This window comes from Silurus aristotelis, assembly GCF_946808225.1.
Source record: "Silurus aristotelis genome assembly, chromosome: 5".
NCBI lineage: Eukaryota > Metazoa > Chordata > Actinopteri > Siluriformes > Siluridae > Silurus > Silurus aristotelis.
The window spans coordinates 25,573,568-25,583,567 of record NC_139578.1 but is presented as its reverse complement, the minus strand read 5'-3'; the positions used below and the strand labels follow the sequence as shown (position 1 = coordinate 25,583,567).

The window sequence follows — 10,000 nt, the reverse complement described above, 5'->3', positions numbered from 1 at the left end:
TGGTGCAGCACCTCTGGAGCACAGAGGTTCTATAGAGTAGTCTATATTTAATATTTCTTTGGCATTAAGATTCATTACACAAGGTTTGAGCAAGAGTTCAAGTCACTTTCCTAGAAGTAAATTACATCACTCCGCGTGACTAGCGGTTCAGAAATATGTCGATGACTAGCTTCAGAGGAGTCTGGCATATGACCTAGTCTCAGAGGAAGCTCATGACCATCTTCACATTGCCTTGTTGCTGGCTGGTGTCTGGCTAAGAGTAAATCTGGGAGAAAAACACATCCTATTAATTGTTTTTTTAGTATATTTATTAATAGTTGCCCAGTGTACAAGTACACTTAGTAGGGTAGCTATTAATACTATTTTTTCTTCTTTGGCTACTGACTTTTTTTATTTAATTTTTTTATTATTATTATTTTAACAATTTTTAATAATCATTTTTTTTATTGTTGTGTGCACTACGACTCATGGCTAGCTGTATCACACGTTTCTGCATGTACTAGCCAGATTAATAAATCTGCACGGTGGTCTTTTTTTTAAATCCATTAAAATAAAGAAGTATCGCTACAAATCTTACGCTTACATGCGTTCACTTTATTGTTCAATAAATGTTGGACAAAATTTTCAGACTTTCAATCTTTCTTTGGCCTTTCCTCGCAAATCGCTACCTCAGACATTTAATATAACTAAGGCTACACAATTTCCATCTTGTTTTTTTATTTATATTAATGGAGAAATATTTAATGGACACCTGAGGACAAAAATGTTCTGTGCTTTTCAAACATCTCATTCAACATTCCAGGGTTTCTGTGGGGATCTTACAAAGTTTCAAATGTCAAAAAAAGATTTGAGAAAAAAATGTTTTTTTTTTTTTTTTTTTTTGTTTCCTTCCATGGTGGTGTAGTTCTTTCTTTCACTAGTCCAAATATAATTTGCTGTATTACAACTACAATTGAGACCAACATGCAACAGCCAGTCAGCTTCCTGTTATTTCCACCAATCTCTCTTAGATTCTACCACATACATAAAACAGATTTTATTTTTCAGCTATGGGGAAGTGCAAGTTTAGCGATACTTTGCTAAATAACATTTTTTAATCCTCGGTGAAGGTCAGTTGCCAACAACATATTTGTGTGTTGTTGATGTTGTGATATAGATATTAAGTTTCATTCTTAATAGTCTTAAAATACCTCTTTTGGTAATATATTAGACCTAATCCACACTTCTGGGAAGATGTTCCACTAGATTTTGGAGTGTACTTGTGGAGATTTGTGTTCATTCAGCCACAAGGGTGTTAGTAAAGTCAGGTACTGATGTAGGTGTGGTGAGACAGCGTCTATTCATTTCAAAGGAGATCTTCCACACCAAACCATATAAAGCATATCTTTATGTATCTCCTTGTATAGCATTGTATGTAACGTCATATTCAATTGTGTACCTCAACGTTGTGGTAAAAACATTGGGGAAGAAGCACATATGGCTCGAGAGGTCAGGTGTCCCAGTACTCTAGTCCATATTGTGTAGCTAGCAATATTTTCATTACATTGTGTGAGCTGCGTTTATTTTAGATTAGCAACCAAAACACGGTACACTTGTGTAGCACTTTAGCGTGCTGAGTGTACCGGCTCATAGGTTTATCATTTGTCCACGTTTGAAATCTGAGCTGAGGTAACGTTAGCTGCTGTGACAGGACTCTGTGTGGTTAATGCTAAGACAATGTTTTTTTTTTTAAACAAGGAAATGAGAAAGTAAGTAGCTTTTATTTCCTCGTGTGCTTTGATTGCTTGTCAGGAAGCTGACAGGGAGAGTCGTCGTTAATGTAGCTCCTGATTAGAGCGCTTTATAATTAGCTCTCGTGTTGATTCGGTTGTGGAAGTGTAAAGACTGAACTCTCTGTAGTGTCACAGTGCAGGTCCTTTGTGTTTGACATGATTGTGCTTTTATATTCGATATACTCTCAGTTTGTGCTTCTTTTGTTCATGACCACTTCATACTTTCCTTCATTAGTTTAACGCTGAGACGCTCTTTAAGCTGAATTCTGATTGTTCTGTTGTGTGTTGTGTATGTGTAGGTCGGTTTTGGGTTGGAGCACGTCTCCCGAGAACAGATCCAGGAGGTAGAGGAGGACCTGGACGAGCTCTACGACAGCTTGGAGATGTACAACCCGAGCGACAGCGGCCCCGAGATGGAGGAGACCGATAGCATCCTGAGCACACCCAAACCTAAACTAAGGTCTCACACACACACACACACACACACACACACACACACACGCACACACACACACACGCACACACACACACACAGTATCTGATCAGAGCTCTATAGTAGGCCATTTATGATCCACACCAACCCATGTAAAGCATATCTTCATGGAGCTGGCTTTGTGCACATGGGTGTTGTCATGCTGCAACAGGTTTGGGAAGAGGTTAAACTGATTTATGCGGTACTAATATCTAGGTTGGATCGTATTTGCCTCTAACTGATTGTTCAACTGATTACAGGAACAGGAACTACTACAGTTGTGCAGTTAAGCGCAGAACTGTTCATGCAAACTGTGTTCCTGAACCATTGTAGCAGACTGTTGATATTAATTACAGTCCAAATCCATTTTCAAAGTTCATCAGTTGTGCAGGAACTTGGATCTTTATGGTGTAGATGCCTTCACGTCTCAGATCTGTCTTTCATCAGCAAGGCATTTCCTCACACAGATCTTCTGCTGAAGAATATTTTTTCGTTTTGTTTTTTTCACACAATGTTAACTGCCATGTAATGAAGATCATCCATTTCTAAAACAATCGCATGAGCTCATCCGGCAGCAACATCCGCCCTCACGGTCAAAGTCCTCGAGATCCCACTTTTCCCATCGTGATGTTTAATGTGAATATGACCTGACCCTCTTGGTGTGCACGTTCTCTTTTGTTTTGAATAACCCACAAGCTGGAGCAGATGGTGCTGCTGTTTATAGAGACACAAACATAACTATTTATAACAATCGGACAGTCATGAGGGACAAGAGGAATTACACATAGAGGATGTTTAAAGACAGAGACGGCCGCACATATACACGAAGTGTGCGAGGGTGAAAGGGAGCATAGCTGCCCTCTGGTGGTGAGATAGGAACGGCAGTTACTGGCACGGTCTCTCCTGCACACACTCCATCATTAGCAGAATCACTGTAATCAGCCAGTATTCCATCCCGTTTAAATCCGTATAATCATCCCAAAGCCGCTCCAGCCCAAACACACCGACCTGCGTTATTACTCATTCAGCCGAACAGCTGATCCAAACAGCATAGTCGAGCCAGCCGTTTGTCTACGAATAGAAACGATGGAGATTTAAGCCTGTGAATCGGAAGCAGGTGTAGAGAGAGAGACGATTTAGCAAGTCTTTGTGTGCGTGTGTGTGCAGGCCGTTCTTCGAGGGAATGTCGCAGTCCAGCTCACAGACGGAAATCGGCAGCCTGAACAGCAAAGGAAGCCTGACCCGAGACCCCTTCAGCCCGGTGAGTACGTGAGGGGAAATGGCGGTGGTCAGTGGTGGATGAAGTACACAAACCTTGTACTTGAGTTAAAGTAGAGATACAGTAGGTAAAATATATTCCAGAAAAAGTACAATTGTTCCCTTTCAACTTTTAAAAGTACAAAGTATTTGCCTTTAAATAAACTTAAGTATCCAAAATACTATGTTTTATTGTGGCTATAATGCCATCATTTATGTCACAAACCTTTTTTTCAGCTGCGTATAAAATCATTTATTCCTCTCGAAATGTTCTACTGTTGAACTGACGCTCAATTGTATGTTAGTGATCAGTAGAAACCAATCGGTTCAAAAGTTTAAAACAGCATGCGCTCGACCCTGATTGGCGGTTTGCCGCGGGTTTGACCAGTTACATTTTTTTCTTCTCATAAATAAAAAAGAAACGACTGATTTCGCAAAACGGAGTTGAGTAAAATATTTGACTTTGAAATGTAGTGAAGTTCAAGTCTCACCAAATGAAAATACTTCAGTAGAGTACAGACTTAAGTACAGTAACGAATTACATTTACTTTATTACTGTCCACCACTGACAGACTCTTCCAGCTTCCAGAGAAACCATACTTCATTTATTTATTTATTTATTAATATAGCTTGCGTAATGTTTCTCTAGAACTCTTGCGGCAGTAAGTTGAGCATTTTGAGGAAGAGGTAATTGGAGACAGGCGTCGGGATCACAGCACTTTTCACTTTGAGATTTTCACTTTCACATTTCGGGCTTTGTGTGATCTTTTCCACTCGCTCGCTCAGGCTCCGCCCTCCATTCAGAAACGGGGCTTTTATTGTTAAAGGAATATAAATGGACGCTAGCGTGTTGGTACTACACCCAATGGCTAGTGTGTCCTATAGCTGATAGGTGGCGCACATGTCACGGGCCAGTCCACACAACAGTGTTAGAGTAATGGAACAGCATGTGGTGATGAAGTTCCTTGTGAACGAATCCCTGACGTGGTGGTTCCCTGGTGACGAAGTGAAGCACGTTGTCTGAGGATGTTCAGGCGTACTGACTAATCTTTCTCTGCCGAATCTTTCCAGGCGTTAGTTAAAAGTGATATAAATATATCGTCGTATAAATGTAGCAGTGGAGGATGTCGGAAAAATAAACGCAGTTTCCATTCTTTGTAATTTGTTCATTTATTATATACACTTAAAAGTCCCAGTTTTTTTGTTTATAAATCACAAACCCGTCTGATTGACAGCTGCGTCTCCTCGGTAACGGCTTGTCTGTTGAAAAAGCCAAGCGCAGCAGTGTTTCTTCAAAAGTAATATTAAGTAGATTAGCAATGAACTTGTGTATTGATACAGTCTTCAACTCCATATCCACTACGCCACAGTCGTACAGACTCGTACACTGTGCAGTTCCTGAGTTCATGGGAAATGTTGCCGAATTGTGGCTTCTTTCTCCTCTCTAAAACCCCCTGGTGCTGCTTATCAGCTCTGTAATGTGAGGTGAAGTGAGTGTGCGAGCACCAGGACGAGGGTTGGGAAGCTGTGGGTGGTGTAAATGATGTCAGGGCAGTCGTGTGTAACGTGAAGCAGTGTAGACTCAGCTCCTGTGTTTCTCCAGCAGGGGGAGCAGCCTCCCTCAGACAAGATGAAACACTCGCGCAGCCGCAACCTGGACGAGACCACAGCCGAGCCTGACGTTACGGTGAGACCCTGAACTACGTGTACACGAGTTATGCACACGTTATATATTTTATATATTTATTTCAAGCAGGCATAGTAGTTGTACTGTATGGATACTTTTTATTGGTTGTATTGCACTTTGTTATACTAAATTATTGATGGTAATTGTTTTGTTAAAATTTTTGTATGTAAGGTGTCCTTGAGTGTCATGTAAGGCACCTATAAATACAATTTATTATTATTATTATTATTATTATTATTATACACACATTTGCTTTATTTCTCAGTTCTCGGTACACATTAAAGCATGAATAAGCATTTTAAAACATTGTGTGTGTGTGTGTGTGTGTGTGTGTGTGTGTGTGTGTGTAGGAGGTAAATGATCAGGAGCTCTTCCCCGAGGTGCCTCCCTCCATTACCGTTTCTGTAGCTGAGAAACCACGCACACCACTGAAGACCAGCAAGAGCGAAGGACAAACCATGCCATCTCCTAGGTCCGCTTAAACACACACACACACAGACACACACACACACACACACACACACACCAATATGTACCAGGTTTTTTCAATTTCTAAGATCACAAGTATATAAATATATCTAATACAACTTTTTTTTTGCCTTTGAAAATAGTCCATACAATTACTAGCCATTACCAGTCCCCACAAAGGTGTAAAAACGCACACACGCGCACACACACACACACACACACACACACACACACACACACACACACACACACACACACACACACACACACAGTTATAACCCAATTACACACATCAGTGTGCTCTACATCCTTGAATCGGAGATAAAGAGTGCACTTTAATTTAATTTGGTATATGATGATGTTTAATTGCCGGTGCGTGTAGGTTGGAAGGAACACACACGCCTCGGCAGAAACGCAGCACTCCAATAAAAGAGCGTCAGCTCGCGAAACCGCTGAGCGAACGAACCAACAGCTCGGACAGCGAGAGGTCACCTGAGCTAGGACACAGTGCACAGGTACACACACACACACACTCACAAGCGCACACATTCCGCTTCGTCATCCATGTCACCGGATCTGCTAGAAAACAAAGTTATCAATCAATCGACCAATCAGTGATGTATGTACCACAAGCTCCTCCCCCCCGGTAATCCCTGCTTCATAGATCATTATAATGGGCGGAAATTAGACTGAACAATGACACACGATATCTAATGTAGCGCAGGTTTCTGACTGTGACACGTGGACGCTTTCCTCACATGGAAGTTTTGTTTGTCATGTCGGCTTCATTTGTCTTTGTGTCTGCGAAGGAGTCTGATCTCGGAGACTAAATAAGGAATGCTAATGCGCTGTTTATTCTTGTTCCAGAGATGCAAACTGAATTATTAATGCAGAGTCGAATAACCTGTGTGTGTGTGTGTGTGTGTGTGTGTGTGTGTGTGTGTGTGTGTGTGTGTGTGTGTGTAGGTCCTCAGGAAAGCCATGTACGATCAGTTGAATCAGATTTTGGTGTCCGAAGCAGCGTTACCTGAGAGCCTCATCCTTGTTAATGGCACTGACTGGCAGGGCCAGGTAAGAGCGTGTGTGTGTGTGTGTGAGTGTGTGTTGGGGGTCAAAATGTGTTTCACACTTTTTATGTATTTGTTTCATCTTGTCCTTGTTTTTGTGTGTCAACTGTGCGTGTTTGGGGTGTGTGTGTGTATGTGTGTGTGTGTCTCAGGACCTTATAAATGAGTGTGCATCTCCCAGGAGTGTGTGTTGTATATATGTTCATGTCCTATGGGACAGTTGCTAATGTTGTGAAATCTTTGTGGTTGTTAAAGTTGTCCCTCTTTTGTATGTGACGAAAGTGTAAAAAAAGTGGTGTGTCCCTGTGTTTGTATGTCCTGGGAGTGTGTCCCTGGGGTGCATATCCCGAGAGTGTGTGTTGTATGTATGTGCATGTCATCACATTGGGACATATAATTTGTGGTTGTGGTTATCAGTGGTGTCCCTCAAGTGTATGTCCCTGTGTGTGTTTGTGTGTGTGTGTGTGTGTGTGTGTGTGTGTGTGTGTATGTCTCACTGGTGTGTCCCAGGTTTGTGCATGTTGGTGTCTGTATCTTTTGGGAGTGTGTGTGTGTGTGTGTGTGTATGTATGTATGTATATATATATACAGTGAGGAAAATAAGTATTTGAACACCCTACTATTTTGCAAGTTCTCCCACTTAAAAATCATGGAGGGGTCTGAAATTGTCATCGTAGGTGCATATCCACTGTGAGAGACATAATCTAAAAAAAAAATTCAGAAATCACAATGTATGATTTTTTTTAACTATTTATTTGTATGATACAGCTGCAAATAAGTATTTGAACACCTGAGAAAGTCAATGTTAATATTTGGTACAGTAGCCTTTTGTTTGCAATTACAAAGGCCAAAGTTTCCTGTAGTTTTTCACCAGGTTTGCACACACTGCAGGAGGGATTTTGGCCCACTCCTCCACACAGATCTTCTCTAGATCAGTCAGGTTTCTGGCCTGTCACTGAGAAACACGGACTTTGAGCTCCCTCCAAAGATTCTTTATTGGGTTTAGGTCTGGAGACTGGCTAGGCCACGCCAGAACCTTGATATGCATCTTACAGAGCCACTCCTTGGTTATCCTGGCTGTGTGCTTTGGGTCATTGTCATGTTGGAAGACCCAGCCTCGACCCATCTTCAATGCTCTAACTGAGGGAAGGAGGTTGTTCCCCAAAATCTCGCAATACATGGCCCCTGTCATCCTTTCAATGATACAGTGCAGTCGCCCTGTCCCATGTGCAGAAAAACACCCCCAAAGCATAATGCTACCACTGTAGGGATGGTGTTCTTGGAATGTTACTCATCATTTTTCTTCCTTCAAACATGTTTAGTGGAATTATGACCCAAAAGTTCTATTTTGGTCTCATCTGACCACATGACTTTCTCCCATGACTCCTCTGGATCATCCAAATGGTCATTGGCAAACTTTAGACGTGCCTGGACATGTGCTGGTTTAAGCAGGGGAACCTTCCGTGCCATGCATAATTTCAAACCATGACGTCTTAGTGTATTACCAACAGTAACTTTGGAAACGGTGGTCCCAGCTCTTTTCAGGCCGTTGACCAGCTCCTCCCGTGTAGTTCTGGGCTGATTTCTCACCTTCCTTAGGATCATTGAGACCCCACGAGGTGAGATCTTGCATGGAGCCCCAGTCCGAGGAAGATTGACAGTCATGTTTAGCTTCTTCCATTTTCTAATGATTGCTCCAACAGTGGACCTTTTTTCACTAAGCTGCTTGGCAATTTCCCCGTAGCCCTTTCCAGCCTTGTGGAGGTGTACAATTTTGTCTCTAGTGACTTTGGACAGCTCTTTGGTCTTGGCCATGTTAGTAGTTGGATTCTTACTGATTGTATGGGGTGGACAGGTGTCTTTATGCAGCTAACAACCTCAAACAGGTGCATCTAATTTAGGATAATAAATGTAGTGGCGGTGGACATTTTAAAGGCAGACTAACAGGTCTTTGAGGAAGGGTCCCCTGGTGGTCTAGTGGTTAAGATGCAGCGCTCCCACCGCTGCGACCCGGGTTCGATTCCCGGTCAGGGAACCATCCCCAGCCACTCTTAGTGCCGGTCCCAAGCCCGGATAAATTGGGGAGGGTTGTGTTAGGAAGGGCATCCAGCGTAAAACATGTGCCAAATCAAACGTGCGGAGGATCCGCTGTGGCGACCCCTAACGGGAGGGGCCGAAAAGAAAAGAACTAACAGGTCTTTGAGGGTCAGAATTCTAGCTGATAGACAGGTGTTCAAATACTTATTTGCAGCTGTATCATACAAATAAATAGTTTAAAAATCATATATTGTGATTTCTGGTTTTTTTTTTTTTAGATTATGTCTCTCGCAGTGGACATGCACCTACGATGACAATTTTAGACCCCTCCATGATTTCTAAGTGGGAGAACTTGCAAAATATATATACATACACACACACACACACACACACATATACATTTACCGGCCACTTTATTAGGTACACCTGTCTAACTGCTCGTTAACGCAAATTTCTAATCAGCCAATCACATGGCAGCGACTCAGTGCATTTAGGCATGTAGACATGGTCGAGACAATCTGCTGCAGTTCAAACCGAGCGTCAGAATGGGGAAGAAAGGTGATTTAAGTGACTTTGAACGTGGCATGGTTGTTGGTGCCAGACGGGCTGGTCTGAGTATTTCAGAAACTGCTGATCTACTGGGATTTTCACGCACAACCATCTCTAGGGTTTACAGAGAATGGCCCGAAAAAGAGAAAATATTTAGTGAGGGGCAGTTCTGTGGGCGCAAATGCCTTGTTGATGCCAGAGGTCAGAGGAGAATGGCCAGACTGGTTCGAGCTGAGAGAAAGGCAACAGTAACTCAAATAACCAATTGTTACAACCGAGGTATACAGAAGAGCATCTCTGAACTCACAACATGTCGAACGTTGAGGCGGATAAGCTACAGCAGCAGAAGACCACACCGGGTGCCACTCCTGACAGCTAAGAACAGGAAACTGAGGCTACAATTCACACAGGCTCACCAAAATTGGAAAATAAAAGATTGGAAAAACGTTGCCTGGTCTGATGAGTCTCCATTTCTGCTGCGACATTCGGATGGTAGGGTCAGAATTTGGCATCAACAACATGAAAGCATGGATCCATCCTGCCTTGTATCAACGGTTCAGGCTGGTGGTGGTGTAATGGTGTGGGGGATATTTTCTTGGCACACTTTGGGCCCATTAGTACCAACTGAGCATCGTGTCAACGCCACAGCCTACCTGAGTATTGTTGCTGACCATGTCCATCTCTTTATGAC

The 10,000-nt window shown here is 42.4% G+C and overlaps 1 protein-coding gene across 4 annotated transcripts in view; it reads left to right on the top strand.

The window, feature by feature from the left end:
* The window catches only part of pacs1 (phosphofurin acidic cluster sorting protein 1), a 58,944-nt gene that overhangs the window by 39,029 nt on the left and 9,915 nt on the right, over positions 1 to 10,000 (top strand). For 2 of the 4 annotated variants that reach the window (XM_083542670.1, XM_083542668.1), the window contains exons 9-14: positions 2,072 to 2,232; positions 3,412 to 3,505; positions 5,108 to 5,188; positions 5,539 to 5,660; positions 6,039 to 6,171; positions 6,623 to 6,727. In XM_083542670.1, the coding sequence (XP_083398796.1) occupies positions 2,072 to 2,232; positions 3,412 to 3,505; positions 5,108 to 5,188; positions 5,539 to 5,660; positions 6,039 to 6,171; positions 6,623 to 6,727 (696 nt within the window). Of the gene's footprint in view, positions 1 to 2,071; positions 2,233 to 3,411; positions 3,506 to 5,104; positions 5,189 to 5,538; positions 5,661 to 6,038; positions 6,172 to 6,622; positions 6,728 to 10,000 lie in introns of all 4 variants that reach the window. The other 2 variants (XM_083542669.1, XM_083542667.1) reach the window with 1 other exon arrangement.